The 20718-nt window shown below is 36.2% G+C and overlaps 1 protein-coding gene across 2 annotated transcripts; it reads left to right on the top strand.

The window, feature by feature from the left end:
- The first annotated feature begins 243 nt into the window (after positions 1-243).
- Positions 244-20491, top strand: LOC111299038 (uncharacterized). Of its 2 annotated transcripts, XM_022893931.2 has the most exons (20): positions 244-1336; positions 2077-2548; positions 4062-4149; positions 4249-4430; positions 4572-4708; positions 10077-10143; positions 12110-12278; positions 12368-12482; positions 13258-13333; positions 13434-13616; positions 14212-14372; positions 14723-14828; positions 15499-15703; positions 15796-16082; positions 16221-16342; positions 17627-17771; positions 17909-18001; positions 19214-19287; positions 19560-19613; positions 19699-20491. In XM_022893931.2, the coding sequence occupies exons 1-20, from the start codon at positions 336-338 to the stop codon at positions 19997-19999; spliced, it is 4038 nt and encodes a 1345-aa protein (XP_022749666.2). In that variant the 5' UTR covers positions 244-335; the 3' UTR covers positions 20000-20491. The 2 variants fall into 2 exon arrangements, 1 of the variants encoding a protein (XP_022749666.2); XR_016329641.1 differs by lacking the exons at positions 19560-19613; positions 19699-20491 and having other exon boundaries at positions 16221-16319; positions 19214-19259.
- Positions 20492-20718: the final 227 nt, after the last annotated feature.

Below are 20718 nucleotides of genomic sequence, written 5' to 3'. Positions count from 1 at the left end.
AAGAAAGCAATTAAGCTAATTTACTATACTCACTAAATCCGACTCTCGTTCACGTCTTGCTGAAACAGTTGAGGGAAAAAAACAGTTTTTTGGAAAAAAAAAAAAGAAAAGGGAAAAGGCCATTGTTCTGTAACGAGTATTTTAGCCGAGAGGCTCGGGCAAGTTTAACGGTTCTTCGGTCCCTTTTCCCCCATTTACTAACGACAGAAAATCAATGTGTTTTTTTTTTTTTTTTCTCTTTTTCACCTCACACTCGCAATAGGGAGTGATTTCCCCGTTAAGAACCGACAAAAAAAAAAAACCGAATTTTCAAATTTCACTTACCATTTTTAAAAATGCCTATCCCGATCCTTCGACCGTTGCCCAACGAATCGTGGGACTGCATGCTCCCAGGCCCACCGAGCCGCAACAACTTCGGATCCGCGGACCTGAGCTCTTCCGGCCTCCTCGCCTTCGGCTCCGGCTCCTCCGTTGCCGTAATCGACTACCGTTCGCTCCAGCTCGTTACCACCATCCCTCTCCCTCCTCCTTCCTCATCTCTCTCCGGTTCCAATCCCTCCACTTTTCTTTCCCCCTTCGTCACTTCAGTGCGGTGGATTCCACTCCCTCTCCGGCGCGACCTTCTCTCCACCGAACCTTCCTCTTCTAACCTCATCCTCGCTGCTGCGGACCGCCACGGGCGTATCTCTCTCCTCGACTTCCGCCTCCGTTCTCTTATCGTTGCCATTGATCCGCCCGATCCTTCCTCTAAATCAGGTGTCCAGGACCTTTGTTGGGTCCAGGCCCGGCCCGATTCTTTCCTCCTTGCTTCTGTGTCTGGGCCTTCCCTTCTCTTCCTTTACAACACTTCATCTTCTCGATGCATCTTCAAGTACGACGCTTCACCGGAATATCTCTCATGTATCCGCCGTGATCCTTTTGATTCCCGCCATTTGTATGTCATCGGACTTAAAGGATGTCTTCTTTCGATCAAAGTCTTGGGAGAGTCAGAAGACAATGTTGCCCTTAAGGAGCTCCAGATTCGAACCGACTGTACCGAGTTACTTAAGCTAGAAAAGGATGCTTCTGCTGGAGGAAGTTCTTCTTCTACTCCCGCTTCTGCTGTTTTCCCGTTATATGCGGTGCGTTTGGCGTTTTCGCCGCATTGGAAACACGTCATTTACGTGACGTTTCCAAGGGAGCTGGTGGTTTTCGATTTGAAGTATGAAACGACGCTTTTCTCTGCCGCACTGCCGCGCGGGTGCGCCAAGTTTCTTGATGTGTTGCCTGATCCCAATATGGAGTTGCTTTATTGTGCTCACCTTGATGGGAAGCTCAGCATCTGGCGAAGGAAAGAGTAAGCATTTTATGTTTCCATATCATTCCTGCAATATCCGGCCTCCTTGAAATTTAAACTTGACGTCACTAAATAGCTATTACAAATTTACGATGTGCAGTACTTTGTATCAGAAATTTTGTAACTAAATTAGGAAAAGTGGCAGGGAAGGCATTGACGAGATAGGGACTATGCAATGTAAAGTAATTGGAAAAACTTCAAATTATCCTTTTAATTTATTTATGATGATAAAAAGAGGATTCCTGGCTTCCAGCACAGAAATTGATGAATATTATTTTAAGTCTATTTCATTGGATGAACTATGATATGGTTTTTATCAACATGCCCACATGAATGTTGTTTTAAATTGATAAATTGATGAATGTTGTTTTTATTGACCAATATTTAGAATTTGCACTGAGAGATTTTTTTTTTCTATGGAAAAAAAAATGAAAGAATTAAAGGTTGTCGGTACCCTTATTTTGCAGTGTGGAAATTGATTTTGAAAGCATCTATAGTTATTTATAAGTTTGATATCTATTTGAGCTGGAATTATATCAGCAACCAATTAAAGGTGTTGAATTATTTTCCACAGTGATATGCTTTGTTGTCACTGCAAGTTGAAGCTTCAGATTATTTTTTTCACATTTTTTATCGTTTCGTCTATAAATATTTTTGCTTTACTGAGCTTAGTTGTTAATGATATTTAAATCACAAAATTTATGCCCTCAAGGGAATGTACTCATTTGGCTATATCACAGAGAACAGATATACATAATGTGCACAATGGAAGACTTGATGCCATCAATTGGCTCATCTGTCCCTTCGCCATCAATTCTTTCGGTCCTTATTAGCCAATCAGAGTCAACGCTACAAAATATTAGCAAGCTTTATTCTGATTCATCAAGTGGTGCATCTGATGTGGATTTTGATAATCCTTTTGAATTTCGTGATGATACTCTTCTTGTTTCTAAGACACATTTGATATCCATTTCTGACGATGGCAAACTGTGGAGCTGGATCTTGACTGCTGAAGGGACTGGAGTTATGCAGAAGGATGTTATAAATTCTGGAAAAATTGCTGATGTCTCTGAAGAGTCAACTAATACAAACACCATAGTTTCTTCTATCAATGAACTCACTGCAGAAGGCAGCAGGCAGCTGGACAACACAAATGGTAGCAAAATTCAGCTGTCAAACCCTACCTTTGGTTTGGCAGATGTGGCATTTAAGGTTTGCAAATAAATGTTTCACTTTCCAATAAGCTTGTCGTAGTATTCTTTTTTCCAGTTGAATGTGTCACAGTTCTTGCTGAAGAATGTAGTTTTATCATTTGAAGAAAGGCAAAACTTCGAAAATTTTACTTCTCCTTTCCCCTTTAGTTGTCTCCTTGCCCTGTCCCCAATTTATGAAATTCAACTCATGCTTTTTCTTTCTCTCCACACACAAACACACAAGATATGCACATCGTATATTTCCTTTCCCTACCATACATGTATCCGTAGACTCAGTCCCCTTTTAACCTTAATCTGTGCTGCCCAAGTAAAGGAAAACCAACCAGACAAGTCGATTGCATGGTGATAAGACTGCTCTGATAAAGCAAAGAGTTATTGCATTCCAAAATAGTTTTCTTCTTTCATTTCTAATAACCGAAATCTCTTCTGTTAGATGATGCAATTTACAAGTTAGGAATAGCTAACAATCAATAGGGAAATTGTCAAGCTAAAAGGCATTTTGAGCTGAAGGATTCTTATTAAGCATATCAACTCCGCTTGGATCGTGTTTCTGGTGCCCTTGGGGTGGTAAGGAATCAAGTGGCCTGCTCAATGCCAAAAGGAAATGTGGCCTGCTCAATGCCAAAAGGAAATGTGTAGCTTCATGGATGGGCTTGGCCCAATGGAGGTTCAGGAATGAACTTGAGATGTGTAGACTTGGCTGATTCTTGCTGGGCCTAAGAGCTATTAACTTTTGTGACATTTTTTGGTCTCCTTCCTCATGAGTTATAGATTCATGAGTCAAGTGGAATTGACAGCAAGTGGTATACACTAAAGTGGTTGTAACATAAATTAATTGCTGGACTGGGATTCACAATATTGGGCCAATGTTGCATTGGACTAGTATAGGAGAAGAACAGGATGTTAAAATATGGTGCTCATCGGGCCCAACCCAGTGCATGTGCAGCCTTAGCCTTAGGTGCTAGTGTGATGCTGAGAGTTATCAAGTTTAGCTTTTAAATTATTATGTACCCTTAATGAACTGCTTTTCCACTTGCTGCATCTTTATATAGATATGTCAAACAGAGAAAAATAAATGCCTATTTTTTATGCATGGTGAAAAGTTAAGTTGGGAGAATGATGACATGAGATCACAGTAACTATTGCATTGTAAATGTGAAACGTGTTTTGAACTGGATAGTAGACATATACTGAAATCCATGGGAAATGGAAGAAGTGGTATTTGACTGGCAAGTTTATTGCTTACCAGATATTTACATGTTTTCAACTGTAAATCATGGATTGCTTTGCCTGGTGCATTATGTTATTGTAGTATAATATTCCTTGAGTTTCTCTTCTTTATCAACAATGGATAGGTGTTGAGATAGGAGCTTGTGATTTTCTCCTTGTTAGTTGTTATTGAGAATGGAATGGAAAGCAGCTATTATCAGTGAACAACTTCCTATTGTTTTGCCTCCCTGCAAATTCTTTGGCTTATTCATGCATACTTATATGCCAAATCACTGCTGCAGATTATCTTAGTTGGACAGCTTCAGCTTCTTTCTTCGACAGTGACCATGCTGGCAGTGCCATCTCCTTCTTTAACAGCTACTTTGGCTCGTTAGTATCACCTCCTGAATTTCCATTTTTGTTTAACTTCTGAAACAATAGTCAGTATAAGCTTTTACAAGTTGATTAATCAAATTATATTATGCAAAGGTGGTGGAAACAATCCTGCAGTAGCTGTTCCACTAGTTGCTTTGGGTACTCAAAGTGGGACAATTGATGTAATCGATGTCTCTGCCAATGCCATTGCTGCAAGTTTTTCAGTTCATAATAGTACAGTGAGGGGTTTACGCTGGCTTGGTAATTCAAGACTGGTTTCATTTTCTTACACACAGGTAACATGTAAAGTTCCCAAGAATAATATTTGTCTGGTACATCATATTTAGCTTCATTTCTTCCTACTCCCGAGTCCAACCTTTCCTTTTGTTCAACATCATTGCTTTAATACTTAATTAATAGTACTTTTGTGGACTCAGGTGAGTGAGAAAACTGGAGGCTACAATAACAAACTTGTTGTGACTTGTCTTAGAAGTGGGCTTAATCGAACTTTTCGAGCCTTACAAAAGCCAGAACGTGCACCTATAAGAGCTTTAAGAGCATCTTCATCTGGAAGGTTTTCTCTACTGCTAAATTCTCATATTGATTATCAATGCATCAATTTAGCAGCATACTTTTTTTTTAATGATACACTAATACTTTTCCTTAACACCAAATTGCTCCTTCAATATGGACAACTTTACATTTGTCTCCACATCTATAAAAAATGAATGATGTATATGAAGTGTGTCATTATTAACTTACATGTGTAAAACAAAAATTATGAAAAAAAAGAGAGAGGCTATAACATGGATAATGAATTACCTATATTTCATGTTTCTATTATGCATTGCAATTTGGGTATGATTATCCTAGCAACAGTCAAGACTGCCATCATTAACTTCTATGGTGTAAATATATTTTGGTTGGAAACTCTAGAACTGTAAACTTGCTCTCATATTTGTGGTCAGAACTTGGGTCTTGTAATGCATGATAGAGTTGGGGAATTCAGTAAGATGTGGAAGGCAAATGGAACTGCAGTTGTAAAAAGGCTTGGTGTCTAGGCCAAGCATGTAAACTTTTAGCATACACTTCATAACTTTGAACTTTGATGATGGAGAACGGAGTCCCTTGGTTTACGGGAATGGTTTAGTAGGGGATCTTAGAGAGTATGTGATATATATTCTTGTCTATTAGATGATGGAGCATCTCTCATTTCTTAAAGAACAATTGTCCTTATTTCTTCTTATTCTATCTACAATGAAGGAGTACATCTAAATAAATAGGAATAGTGAAGTACCTTATTAGGAAACAACTTACATGAAACAGAAAACAAAAAATAATAAAAGGAAGGAGAATTATTCTATTCTAAAATAGAAACAAATCCCTAAAAACTTAACAATATGAATAGTTGACTAAATCAGAAGAGTAAATGAGAAATATTCTTAAAATAAATTTGGTAATCAAGCTATACTGATGTAAGAGAATCAGATTTGCACTAATGTAGGACAATCAAATTTCTACACTCCCCCTCAAGCTGGGTTATGAATGTTAATCATACTCAGCTTGGATTTCAATCTGTAAAAAATGCTTCTAGGAAGAGCTTTAGTCAGAATATCTGCAATTTGTGAACTTGTAGGGATATAGGCCAATTTGACCGACCCATGTTCTATCTTTTCCTTTATGAAATGATGGTCCAGCTTTATGTGCTTGGTCCTATCATGATAAACAGGATTTTTGGCAATACTTATAGTAGCCTTATTGTCACAAAACAGTGTCATAGATGTCACAGTTTGAACTTTTAATTCTCCAAGTAACCTCACAAGCCAAATTCCTTCACAAATACCATGGGACATTGCTCTAAACTCAACCTCAGCACTGCTCCTAGCTACAACAACTTGCATTTTACTTCTCCAAGTGACCAAATTGCCCCAAACATAAGGGCAATATCCAGTAGTGGACCTTCTATCTATTACTGATCTAGCCCAGTCAGCATCTGTGTACATTTCGACTGCCTTGTCTATTGACTTCTTAAAATATAGACCTTAACTACGACTATTCTTTAAGTACTGTTCAAACCAAGCCCAAGGAGACTATTTAAGTCTATACAAAGATTTTCGGAGTTTGCACACTTTGCCCATGTTGTCTTGCCTTTCAAAACCAGGGGTAAGTTCCATGTAGACATCCTCCTTGGAGTCACCATTTAAGAATGCATTCTTGATATCAAGTTAGTGGAGAGGCCAATCCAAGTTGGCTGCTAGTGACAATAGAACTCTAATTGAATTGAGTTTGGCTACTGGAGCAAATGTCTCCTCATAATCTATCCTATAGGATTGAGTGAACCCCTTTGCAACAAGTTTAGCTTTGAACCTGTTTATACTTCCATCTACATTGTGCTTTATTGTGAAGATCCACTTACATCCAACTGGGTTTTTTCCTTTGGACAAATCTTAAATTTCCCATGTGTCATTTTTCTCTAGTGCCTTGATTTCTTCAAGGACTGCTGCCTTCCAATCTAGTTCATTAAGGGCTTCTTGAATATTTTTTTGGAATTTGCACATTGTCAAGATTAGTAGTAAAGGCTTGAAAGTTTGGATTTAACCTGTCATATGAGATGTACTTGCAGATAGGGTACCGGGTGCATAATCTCACACCTTTTGTTAATGTAATAGGAATGTCAAGGTCACCAACTGGCTTACAAGTTTCAGTTTCAGATTCAATAGGGACATTACTTGTATTAGTTTCAGGTTCTTGGAGACTCAGATCAAGTTGATTTTTAGTGCTGGGCTGTGTACAATTGTCCACTTCTTGTTGTGGTTTTTGCTTTCTTGAGTCGATTATCAGTTCTTTTGTTTTTTCTTGCATAACCTTAGGGTTTGAAGAGTCAAGAGTTGTCTGAACAGGTTGGGTTTTGGAATCTGCATGATTGATAGGTTGGGTAGTTTGAGAATCTGGCTTTGAAGGCGCTGGTTAAGATTCTAGTTTTGAAGGGGCTGGTTGGAAATCTAGTTGGGAATCTGGTTTTGAAGGGGTTGGTTGGGAAATTGGCAAGTCAACAGCTAAGAATTGTTATTCCTGAGTAGTATTCTCCCCCTGAATATCATTGTTGCTATAGTATGAAAGATTCTCAAAGAAGGTGACATCCATAGAGCTATAGAATTTTTTTGTGATGGGTGAGTAACACCTATAGCTCTTTTGGTTTGGGGAATAACCAAGGAAGATGCATTTTAAGGCTTTGGGATCAAGCTTATTGTGGTTTTGTTGGCTAATGACCAAAGGCAATGCAGCCAAAGAGTTTGATGGGAATGGAAAAGATCAACTAAGTTTGTAGGTAGTAAGCGAGGAGAGTTTGACAAGGTGTTTTAAAGCCAAGAACTCAAGAAGGCATTCAATTAACCAAATAAGTTGCAGTGAGGACAGCTTATCCTAAAAAATATTTAGGCACATTGGAAGTCAACAAGAGGGATTTGGTCATTTCTATCAAATGTCTACTTTTGTGTTCAACAACCCCTTTTTGCTATGGAGTGTCAACGTAAGAGCTTTGATGGATAATGCCATGATTGGTGAGGTAAGGGCCAAGAATAGAGTTGAAGTATTCCCTTCCATTGTCAGTTTTAAGGACTTGGATTTTGGCTTGAAATTGGGTTTGTACCATGCTATTGAAGTTTTGAAAGATTTGGCTAACCTCGGATTTTTCTTTTATAAGGAATACCCAAGTGAGTCGAGTATGATCATCGATGAATGTAACAAACCACCTAGAACCTGTGATATTGTTAACTCTTGATGGCCTCCAAATATCATTATGAATCATTGAGAAAGGCTTAGATGATTTATAGGAAAGGCTAGGGTAGGTATTTTGAGTGTGCTTGGAAAGTTGACAAATTTCACACTAAAAATCTTTAGAGATGTTATTGAATAATAAGGGAAATAGCCTTTTTAAGTATGAAATATTTGGATGTGCTAATCTATAATGCCATAATATGATAAGATCATCCTTACTAGTACTAGAGGCTAAGGCTGTATAAGAGTTTTGTGGTCTCTCAAGTGCATCATCTTGAAGAAGGTAGAGCCCTGCACATATCCTAGCACTGCCAATAATCCTCCTTGAGCCCAATTCCTGAAATTCACACAAGTTGGGAAAAAATTTAGTTACACAACATCTATCCTTTGTGAGCTTACTGATAGAAAGTAGGTTACAGTTTAAAATAGGGATATGGAGGACAGAGTTGAGTGTTATATCTTTCGAAACTACAATAGAACCTATTCTTGCCGCCTTTGAGAGAGAGCCATCAGCAATTTTTACAGCAAAACTATCATAGTAAGGTCTATATGTTTTGAATAAAGATGCATCTCTAGTCATGTGGTCTGATGCTCCTGAATCAACAATCCAAGATTGTATATTTCCCCATTGAACACTTAAGATGTTTAAGAAATTACCTTTTTAAACTAGTTCCAAAGGTTGCAGACTTGTTTTGAAGGGTTTGTTGGAGCATCACCTCTTTGTGACTTTCCTCATGCCATGGCTTTGCAGAAGAAAAGTTCTTGCTCCTACTAGCCATAACGGAAACTTGTGTAGCTACAGTCTAATGGTTCAGGCCGTCTTGCTTTGATAACATGTAGAAAACTTAAAGAACAATTGTCCTTATTTCTTCTTATTCTATCTACAATGAAGGAGTACATCTAAATAAATAGGAACAGTGAAGCTCCTTATTAGGAAACAACTTACCTGAAACAGAAAACAAAAAATAATAAAAGGAAGGAGAATTATTATATTCTAAAATAAAAACAAATCCCTAAAAGTTTGACAATCAGAATAGTTGACTAAATTAGAAGAGTAAATGAGAAATATTCCCTAAATAAATTAGGAAATCAAGCTACACTAATGTAAGAGAATCAGATCTGCACTAATGTAGGAGAATCAAATTTATACATTTGTCTCCACATATATAAAAAATGAATGATGTATATGAAGTGTGTCATTATTAACTTACATGTGTAAACAAAAAATACAAAAACAAAAGAGAGAGAGCTATAACATGGATAATGAATTACCCATATTTCATGTTTCTATTATGCATTGTAATTAGGGTATGATTATCTTAGAAACAGTCAAGACTGCCATCATTAACTTCTATGGTGTAAATATATTTTGGTTGGAAACTCTAGAACTGTAAACTTGCTTTCATATTTGTGGTCAAAACTTGGGTCTTGTAATGCATGATAGAGTTGGGGAATTCAGTAAGATGTGGAAGGCAAATGAAACTGCAGTTGTAAAAAGGCTTGGTGTCTAGGCCAAGAATGTAAACTTTTAGCATATGCTTCGTAACTTTGAACTTTGATGATGGAGAATGGAGTCCCTTGGTTTGCGGGAGTGGTTTAGTAAGGGATCTCAGAGAGTATGTGATATATATTCTTGTCTATTAGATGAAGGAGCATCGCTCCTTGCTAATTGCTGAATCACTCATTTATTGTAATGAAATATGTAATAATCCTTGTTTTTGGAAAATGCAATTTTCATTCATAGTTAGAGAAGGTGGACAGATCTTGGGAATCATGCTTGGTTGTAAAAGATCCAACAGCAAATTAAATTTTTGTAAAATATCCCCTATGGTAAAAAATAAATACCTTGCATCAGGATGGAGCTTTTATGAAAAATGGAAAATATTTACTGAGAGGACAAATGTTGAAAGTTTTTAGGGAATGAATTAGCTGATTTAATGGTTTATGAAGCAATCTAAGTATAGCAACTTTTCTCAAAACAGGTTTGAGAATTTTTTTAGGTTGTCAATAATTATAATGTTTTATATGTAGAGTTCAGTCTTTAGACCCATATGGCTGACTCGTGGTGGTGATGTTTTCCAAATTCTCCCATTTCTCTTTGTGTAACCTGCACTGTCTTCGACTTCAGGAATATGGGATGTCTTTTCATTTTTTAACCTTCTCAGGTATCTTCTGATTTTATTTCGTGATGCACCTGTTGAGGTTTGGGCCATGGCAAAATATCCAATTATGGTAAGTTTGATTGATGCTTTAGGTTTTTTCAACCTGGCTTGTAATATTTGTCATAATTTAACTTTTTATTTGTGGTTGCTAGCCAGTGAGCTTGTTCATTTCACTATATACCCTTCTTTATGAAGATATTTTAGACTCGATTGGTGGCTTTATGATACTTTATTGTAGTAAAGGTTAAACATTTGTCTTTTGATGTTCACTGGCCTTCTTCTATTTTGTGCATTTAGTTTTTCATTAGGCTTCTCAAATTGCCGGTAATAAAGTAGCAAGAGTGGAGGTAGAAGGATTATTATGGTTGTTATAGATTTATAGTGGGAGAATCACCTTACGATTTTATCAAGGGTTTATTTTTAACTAGGAATATATTTGGAATTTTGCATTTATGTTAGGGTTGCTGATGTCTATAATACTTTGATGGGCTATTTTCTTGAGTGACTTCAGTTTATGAATTATTGGGATTCCTATTTCTTCTATTCTCCCCCAATTTCCTCCTTTTCTTCTCCATATCTCTCTTTCACTCAGATCTATGTTTCTGCCTCTTTGCCCTACTACAGACATCATTTATAAACCTTAAAGGATGTTGTCATATTGGAGGAGGTGGTAACCAAATGTGTAATGAGAGTGATTTTCAGATTTCAGAACCTTTTCACCATCTGAACATAAAATGGACAAATGGCAGGTCTCTTTGAGTCCTATGACTGACCAGCACTTCATTTAAAACATGGCTTTGCTTTAGAGATATGCAGGATATCTTGACATTTAAGAGAAACCTGATGTATTTGTCAGAATAGTGTCATTTTCAATGTTTATGTTGGCCTAAAAGGAAGAAGAATGACATCTTTTTGCTCATTTTATACTTCTCAACCAGTGCAATTTGGACAGAGGGCATAGCTTAATCTTACATAAGGAAGGGTAAAAGATGAAATTTGTTTCATTTTTGCATATACAAGTGTCTGTTTCCGTACATCCTTTATCAGTGAATGGATAGCTATCTCTTGAGCACAGGTTTAGGTTCAGCCTCCATGGGAAAATAAAACGGAGATGATGAATCTTCATAGACCAAGTACTATGACATCACCCTTTCATCCTAGGGTGACAGAGGGATTATGCCATTTTAGTCTTTTTACTCGTGCTTTTTATTCATAGGGAAAAGAGGGCAAAAATTGGAACAAAAATATCATTTGATTCGTACAATACCAAAATAATAATAATAATAAAAGAAATAAGCAAACTTCCATCGTTGAGTGAGAAATGGAAAATTCATGGAAATTTACAATTCTCACTACAAAATAGTGCTACTACACGTCCTCATTGACATTGCTTTTCTACTGGAAAATCAAGTACTATAAATGAAAGAATGTTTTGATAGTTTTTGGAATTATACCCTGACATTTTTTTTAATTGTTTTTTAATATATTCCTTGTTAATTGAAGTGGTAACATGGCACCAAGATCATAACTGACAATTGGAATTAGTACCTCCTGAAATCTGAGAAGTTCAAATCATATAGGAAGTCATAGAAGAACAAAATGGACCCATTTTTGCATTCCTCAAAGAAGAATCATGAAACTCAATAACAGTTTGGAAGTTTCACAGATTGCTCCATCACCACTTTGTCAATTCTATAGGTTCCTATTGTTCTTCATGTGTTAATTGCTCCTTTTGCTTAGTAAGACTATTATTTCTGAAATTGTTTCTTGGGTTTATAATTAGTTCCTTTTGCTTCCCTTATGAGTTCCTAGGTGTACTAAAGATTTTCCCCTTGAATTTTATGCTGAATTATTTTGTATTTTCATATTGCCAATAGGTAAATTCAGTGTATGTTTCTTTCTCATTGATTTTGTGTTTATTATTTCTCTTTTCAAACATGAATAGATTAACATGACCTCTGTACCAAATTTCTTCTTGGTTAACTGTGTCTAATTGTTTAATTTAGATAATTATTATGCTCTATACTTCCATGTAGCTTAGATCATTAGCTCTTCCATTCACGGTATTGGAATGGACTCTTCCGACAGTTCCCCGGCCAGTTCAAAATGGTCCCTCTAGGCAATCTTCATTCACCTCTAAAGATAATGCAGCTGTGGCACCAGAGGAGGCAGCCTCATCCACAGCAGCATCTTTGTCAGATTCTAGTGGGATTCTTTACTTGCCATCACTTATTATTTAGACCTCTGTCTGGCCTGAAGGATTATCTAATTATAAGTGTAACTTCTATATGCAGAGGCAGGGAGCTCAGATGGCTCGCAAGATGACACTTCTGAGAGTTTTGCTTTTGCATTAGTTAATGGTGCACTTGGAGTCTTTGAGGTTCATGGCCGGAGGATCCGAGACTTTAGGTATAATTTGTCTTTCATGCTCAGTGTTATGGAATCAGGTTCCATCCACATGCTACTATAAGGATGTATATTGTTCTCTATTCAGTTTGTATGTTAACCATTTGTAATACTGTTTGTTTTTACATCTGAAATCCATGAATTTGAGTGCTGTAGCAGGCTTGGTGATTTAGCATTCAGTTTTAATGTATTTGATACTGTGGATATTGGTATTTGTTTGAGCCAACTCAGGTGAATTGTGAAGCGATAATATTTTTGTAATGGGACCAAAACCAATCGCTGTATTGGAGCTTGGACCAATTTGTCTGTGCGTGGCTGTTGATTTCGCACTCTTACATGCACAAACACATGCATCCTTGTTGCCACAGTTGCAATGGCAAGTCAGGTTCTTAAAGATGTCTTGGAACCTAAATGTTGACAAGTAACCTGTTATGTGTTATTTTTCCTGATGACAATAACATGGAAGCAAAGATCAATATCATGTTGAATGAAAACGATTACCTTTTCATCAAGTTTGTTTTAATGTACTTAAGAAAAAAAAAAGGGGCAATATGTTGTAGTCAGTTTGCTACTAGATTTTTTTCCCTTTAGTTTTCTTTCTATTTTTCTTTGTTTTCTACAGACTATATCTAAGTTTTGATAAAAAAAGTTATGATTCATTGCCGATTTAGACGTTACCTGTATTATCTTTGCTGTATTCTTCATTTTTCATAAATATGATCACATTCCCTCTCCTTTTTTTTCTTGCACTAATAAGGATGTTTTGCTTGTCTCCTAGACCAAAATGGCCTTCTTCTTCATTTGTTTCATCTGATGGATTGATTACAGCCATGGCCTACCGCTTGCCTCATGTTGTACGTATTGTATTTTAAATTATCCCATCCAATTGGTAGTTTATATTCTATCTTATTTCTTTGAAGATTTCTGTAGTCACTGACATCATTAATTTCTCAGGTCATGGGGGACAGGTCAGGTAACATAAGGTGGTGGGATGTCACAACTGGCCATTCTTCCTCATTTAACACTCATAGGGAAGGAATCCAAAGAATCAAATTCTCACCTGTTGTTGCTGGAGACCATAGTAGAGGGCGTATTGCTGTACTATTTTATGACAATACATTTTCTGTGTTTGATCTTGTAAGTGCGAAAATGCATTTATCAATTCTTCTCTTCCATTGGTCTATGGTCTGCACTTATCTTACAATACTTAATACATATTATGTGTTTTATGGTAGCTGGCTTGTTGTCTTTGCTATTATAAGAAATTGGATTCTGGTTTCTCGTAAGAACTGAGAAGTGCCTACCATCTTTTATTTATGAACTTTCTTTGGCCTCTGCCTTCATATATTTGGAAAAAATTAAAAAAGTTTATTTTTGTGCCTGCTCAGTGCTCACTAAGCTTTGCATCCTTTCTTAATTTATATTTAAATATTGCACTAGAAGGTTGGAAGCCTCATTTTGTGTTTTTTGCTGCTAGACATCTTGCTGATGGGGACCTTGCCTGCTCACTAAGCATTGCATTCTTTCTAAATTTATATTCAAAATTATGCACTAGAGGGTTGGAAGCCTCATTTTGTGGTTTTTGTTGCTAGATATCTTTCTGATTGGGACCTTGCATGGTACATATTCCGGAAAATTATAGAAGTTTGACTTTGTCAACTTAAACGGATCTTTTTGAGCCCAGTGGACCTTTTGAAGGGAATGCTTAATGTTTAACATTTGCTATTTGCAGGATTCACCAGAACCATTAGCGAATTCTCTTTTACAACCTCAATTTCCTGGAACCCTTGTATTGGAATTGGATTGGTTGCCTTTGAGTATTGACAAGAATGATCCATTGGTTTTGTGCATTGCAGGAGCTGATAGTAGCTTCCGTCTTGTTGAGGTTAACATGTATGAGCCACAATTTGTTCTCAGTTCTCAAACTTTTCCTCATTGTACTTAGATCTAGATGACAGGATGCAAAGAGGACCTATATATTTGTTAGTATAAATTAATGTAGTCGATATTTTTTTGATAAAATTTGGTTGGAGCTATAGATTGGACTTTTTGTTTGCTTTATTAGAATAAAGATGTGATAGGTTTGGACTGGCTGGCAAAGAGACTGGGACAGATTAGTTCAGTGATGAAATAATCAGTGGATTAGTTTTGAGATGACATGAATAATGCTATGCTAGTTAAGATATGATTCATGTGAAGTTGATTTACTTTGTACTTAAGTAACCTTACTAATGTTCATACAGAAATGATAAAAAAATGCTCCCTGGGCTGCAGCCGCGAAATATAAAAGAGAGATTTCGGCCGATGCCTTTATGTTGTCCCCTATTACTTACTGCACCTCATGCCTTGGTAAGAATTATTCTGCCTTTTCATTTTTGGTTTAGTAATTGATATTACTAGTAACTTCTTTACATTTACAAGATGCCAACTACTGAAGATTCTTTTAACAGATGGTAGTATGTTACATCATTTGTAATTTAGCAGAGACATGTACAACATTAAAACTGTAGTTGCCCTTTGAATATGGGTAAAAATGCCCAACCAGTCTGTATACATTGATGAAATGTGCAGTGTGTCTTAGTTCTCTGATTTCTAACAAGTTCCATTGGATATGATTTGGATACTAAATAAAAAAAATACCAAGTCAGCACCCTAATGGCTAACAAAAAACTGCATTAGTAATTACCTTGATTGCAGAAATTTTGAAGAGCAGGAGGATTGAACTGTTAGAAATAGATTAAAGGAGCATCACTGCACATTTCTTTAAAATTTGATGGACTGATGGAATAGTTTTACCTTAAATATTAAATTAAAAAGACATGAAGCAATAAACACAAGTTGGTGTTGCCCCCATAATCCAGAATAGGTTGAGGGACGGGCTGTTGAAATAGAGCTACTGACCTTGTTCTGCCTACCATGAAGCTTCATTTTATCTGTTTATAGTCTCGAAGGTCAAATGAGCATTAGAAGAATTACTTAGGACTGATCCTTTATTTTCATGATATTTCTTTTACTACAGGCACTGCGAATGATCTTACAATTGGGTGTAAAACCCTCTTGGTTTAATACTTCGGGTACAACTATAGATAAGAGGCCCCATTTCATTGCTGGAACTACTTCATCCTCGGGGGATCTTCGCAGTTACATGATTGAGTTACCATCTGTTGGTGATTCTGTAGTGACAGAATTGCTCCTGAAAGTATTAGAACCTTACCGGAAAGAAGGTAGGTTTCTGTAATCTATTTAGCGTACCTAATTCTCCTATTAAACATTTGATTAGTTTTCCTTATCCTTTTCCATTGGTTCATTGCTCAAGGCTGCATACTTGATGATGAAAGGGCTAGATTGTATGCTACCATTGTCAATAAGGGTTGTGCTGCAAGGTTTGCCTTTGCAGCTGCTACATTTGGTGAGGTCCCAGAAGCACTTTTCTGGCTGCAGTTGCCTCGTGCTCTTAACCACTTGATGAATAAATTAGTAAATAAGTCTCCACAGAAAGCACCTATTTCAGCACCAAATTTAGAGCTTTATGACACATCTTTACTTAGTAGAATTACATCAAAAGGGAAATCAACACGAGAAACTGGGTGGAGGAATGCATTGGTAAGTCTTTAGTGGTTTTAACTGTTCTGTGTTCAAATAGTTTAAAGGGTGTGAGTACCATTTAGGTTGGCCTTGTATATCCCTTGTATATTGTGATTTTAAAAGTTTTGCTGGCAATACATATTTTCTGGTTAGCAGAGTCAAGGTCAGCTTAGATTAATGGCTTTTGAGCAAGAAGACTTATGGGAAAGTGCTAATGAGCGTATACCTTGGCATGAGAAATTGGAGGGAGAAGAGGTAATTCAGAACCGTATACACGAGTGAGTTCACAATCTTTATGTTATTTTATTGCTATGGTTAACAGTTGAACAGTGAAGTTGCTGCAATGTCTTTGTAGAATGCAAGATGTTCTGAATTTATTTAATATCTAAGTAGAAGCTTGTTACTTTTGCTACTTCTTTTTTGCTCCCAGAAGAGAAAAGAAAAATAAAAGAAGTTTTTAGATACAAAAAAAAATAATATTTTTTATTAAATTTTTTTTTTGTGATTATCAAAAAGCATGATTTTACTTTTACATGGGGTAATTGTGTTAGAATTTGTGTTGCTTCAGTTATTTGTTCATTTTAATCTATAGTATTGTGTTTTTTACTGTTTGCTTTTGCTTTTTAACAACTTTCGAAAAATATAAAAAGCAAATAGCAGAAAGTAGCAAAGTAACAACAAATGGAGCCCCATTTTCTCATAACGGATAATATTTTAAAAATTTTTTTTTCAATAATACTTTGTATATTATGAATAAATTAGATGTTTGTCATAACTCTTTTTGATATATGGTACACTGTTTGGAGTTTACAAACTTTGTGGATACAAGGTTACCTAGAGTTTCTGCACTTGATCTCCTATTATTCTCTCTTTAACTGTTTTCTTCTTTTTCTGCAGTTATTATATTTTCATCTTAGGTTCTTTCTAAATGGAACTGAGTTAGTGTAATTTTAGACAAGCTTCAAATCAGCCTAATTAACCTGAAAAGCAAGCTATCCAACCTTTTCCATGCTCCCGTAGCACACATCAATTCTGATTTCTAATTATGGTGCTGTAGTTTGAAGATTCTAAACATTATTCAGCATCAGGCAATCGGAAAATTTTACACGACATAAAAGCTACTTGTCCAGTTGTAGCTTGGTATGACCTTAAGTTTCTTATTTAACAGACTGCCACCTTTTTCCCAGCTAGTTAAAAAACCTGCGTTTTAAACTGCAGCATTGGAATTGACACAGCTATGTTATTATCAAGGACCTGCATATTACAACAGTTTTTGCTCGGTGTAACTTTCTAATTATTTTGGTGGTCAATTTGTTTAAATCAAAGTGAATAAGAGTTCAAGTGCACTCATTGAGCACTGTGGTAACTTTCTCATTTGTTTTAATCTTTTTGTCTGCAAGTCCTTAAGCTTACATTTGGAGAGGGACCCAAGGGTCGGGAGGGAGGGGGCAGTTGAATCATAAACTTAATCCTTCATTTGAAGAGTAACATTCACTAGGTCAAGTTTGTGTTATTCGGTGGCTGCCATACTGGTAATTATAATTTGTATTTTTCATAAGCAGGCTTGTCTCGGTTGGGAATTTAGAAGGTGCTGTCAGTTTATTGCTTTCCACTTCTCCGGAGAGCCCTTGCTTCTATCCGAATGCACTACGTGCAGTTGCTCTTTCATCTGCAGTGTCAAGATCTCTTCTTGAGCTAGCAGTTAAGGTGAGAGTTAACTTTGAATTCATTTTTCTAGATTAAAAAATGTGATTTTCTAGGTTTGGAATCTTGCATATCTATTTTAGGATTCTCTCAAAACTGTCATATTTTTGGCTGCTATTTACTGCTGCATGATCATCTAGGTTGTTGCTGCTAACATGGTCAGAACTGACCGTTCATTATATGGCATTCATCTTCTCTGTGCTGTTGGAAGGTATCAAGAAGCTTGTTCGCAGGTTAGGTTCTGCTTGTTGAAATAAATCCGTGTTTTTCAGTTTTATTGAAGACAATCATTGAAATCCAACCCAATACTTGTTTCTTTTCATGTTTTGCGTGTAATAGAATCTTTAGGATTCTTTTGTTGTATTTTACTCTTTACTTATCTATGATTTGTGCATATATGTAGGCATGGATTCACCTATGTATATCTACATTAGAGGCTCGTGTGGTTGGCTAGTGGTGTTAAAAAACCAGTGCGTTGAAGAGCTCATGAATGAGCTCGAGTAGAGCTCGTTAGTGTTGGGTTATCAGGCTAAATAAAACATATATGAATGATAAATTCGAGCTCATCTAATAAATGAGTAAATGTTTGAATATATGTGAACTTGGCTCATTTATCTTCACTAGGAAGCTTGATAAGTTGTTCATAAGCATGCTCAACAAGAGCATGTTTATCCTTTTGAAGTAGATCATTTTGAGCGTCAATATTAATATCTTTTAGTACAAATCAAATATAAATATTATCTCTCATATCAATTAAAAGTTAGTGTGATCTACAAAGATCTTGAGCTTGGCAAATTTATCCAAGCCAAGTTCAGACAACCATTCTTGAGCTCGAGCAGAGTTCAGTTTCTTTTTGAGCTTGGTAGTATTTAGTTGAGTAGCTCCTAAGCAAGAGAGAGCTTGGCTTGTTTACACCCTCCTTGACCCTTGAGTCTGCCGTGTTTGTTCATCAATTTGAAGAAGTTTATAATAATGTCAATAATGGGAATTTGGTTTCAAAATTGTATAGCATTTTACAGTATATAACTGCAGAAAAGCCTCCACAATGCAAATTAAACACAGTTTCATTGAGAAAGATTTGAACAAATATGAGCTAACAAAGACAAATGAAAACACGTTGGATTCTTCTGTTCTATGTATTCCATAAATGATTTGCACAATCGAATAGATAAATTACATGCAAAACAGAAGCAAATTATTGAATGATAATAGCTGGTTGATAGAAGCTTTGATGAGTTATGGATGGTTATTCTTATTCTTTGGCCTGTTTTATGGCACTGGTTACTTGGGTTGGAAATCTCTTACAACCTGTTTCATGGCACTGGGTACTTAAGTTGGAAAGAGAATGATATTATTTCTCAACAGTGCATAGAACAGCTACATATATTATGTTTAATTCTTGTTGTCAGTATTTTGACTGACGGGTTATTTTAACTCTTATGCAGCTACAAGATGCTGGATGTTGGACTGATGCTGCTACTTTAGCTGCGGCACATTTAAAGGGATCTGATTATGCAAGGTTTCTAATTTTTTTTCTTCAGGAAAACATTAGGTTTTTCTAGCATTTAAATTCCTAGCATTAGGGTAACTCCATTTTAGTTCTATTGACATGCTGAAATTTGCCTTTTTTTTCTCTGTAACATGCTAATATGCCATCTTTATTGTTTCAATGAAACTTTGATCCCATGTTGCAAAGCAATCTATTTGATTTATTCTTTAAGATACTTAAAACAGAGGCTCTGCCTTTAATCATGGTTAGGATACCTTCATTTCAGATTGTTCTTTTTGCAGGGTTTTACAAAGGTGGGCTGAGCATGTCCTTCATGCTGAACACAACATTTGGAGGTACAAGAAATGTTCTTATTGTTCTTCTAGTACTTGTTATCCTCTGCGTAATTTGCATTCTAAAGCTTAAGATGGTTCGATGCAGGGCACTTATTTTATTTGTTGCAGCGGGGGCGATCCAGGAGGCATTAACTGCCCTTCGAGAGGCGAAGCAACCAGACACAGCTTCCATGTTCATACTGGCTTGCCGTGAAATTCATGCTGAAATTGTCACTAATTTAGTAGGTTCAGATGATGAATCAGGGTCATCAATCAAGGATACACTGATTTCCTTGCCCGGTTTAAACCCAGAGAATGAAGATGTTATTGCAGTTGCTGAATATTTTGGGCAGTACCAAAGGAGATTGGTGCACCTATGCATGGACTCTCAACCATTTTCAGATTGACTGTGCTAGGGCAAAGTCATATGTTCACATTCTACGATTTACAGTGAAGTAATGTGGATATTTTGTTGGAAAAACTTAACACCTGAGGGCTAGAAGAATCGGTCTCATCTCAGCCTCTTATGCCCAAGTAAATGACGAGAATTTTCCTTAGTATCCAAGTCTGGATCAAAGAACAAGTACTCGAGCAACATTACGGAGCATGCTACTAACATTCAACCACAGAGTTTGGTGTTCTGGAGCGAGTAGTGCAGTTGCTGCCCTCGGGAAAGAAATTTATTGCTATAGAAGACATCGTTGAGTCTTATTCTTTATTTGATAGCTGCCCATGGTGGCATTTTCACAAAGATGATCTCCAAAGCTGATCAATGTCATCGATTAGAAACTTTTGGGCGTAAGTATAAAAAAAACCCTTGAATTAAAATTAAATAATTATTCAAGTTTTTATTATTTCATATTAATAAATTAAATATTTAAATATTTATTTTCATCAAATGAGCTCTTATTAAATGAAAATTTGTTAATTATTAACATTAATTTTCATTCAGTTAAAGATTTAATTGGATGAAAATAAATGTTTAAGAATTCAATTCAATTAATTGTAATAAAATGATAAAGATTTGAATAATTATTTAATTTTTTGCTAAAGGGGTTTTTTTTTTTATACTTAAAGCCCAACTTTCTTCTTCACTCCCCCTAGGATTGCACTTCACATTCTTTTT

Source organism: Durio zibethinus, chromosome 18, assembly GCF_047325235.1.
Source record: "Durio zibethinus cultivar Kanyao isolate XHJ-2024 chromosome 18, ASM4732523v1, whole genome shotgun sequence".
NCBI lineage: Eukaryota > Viridiplantae > Streptophyta > Magnoliopsida > Malvales > Malvaceae > Durio > Durio zibethinus.
Note: the sequence above shows the minus strand (reverse complement) of the source record. Positions and strands in the feature narration are given on the sequence as shown.

What these genes read in the sequence shown, in the direction of transcription:
- LOC111299038 (XM_022893931.2), top strand. Translation starts at nt 336, where the DNA reads ATGCCTATCCCGATCCTTCGACCGTTGCCCAACGAATCGTGGGACTGC. An exon ending in CATTTTCTGTGTTTGATCTT is followed by an intron (nt 13,617 to 14,211) that starts GTAAGTGCGAAA and finishes TGCTATTTGCAG; the next exon opens with GATTCACCAGAACCATTAGC. An exon ending in CGTCTTGTTGAGGTTAACAT is followed by an intron (nt 14,373 to 14,722) that starts GTATGAGCCACA and finishes ATGTTCATACAG; the next exon opens with AAATGATAAAAAAATGCTCC.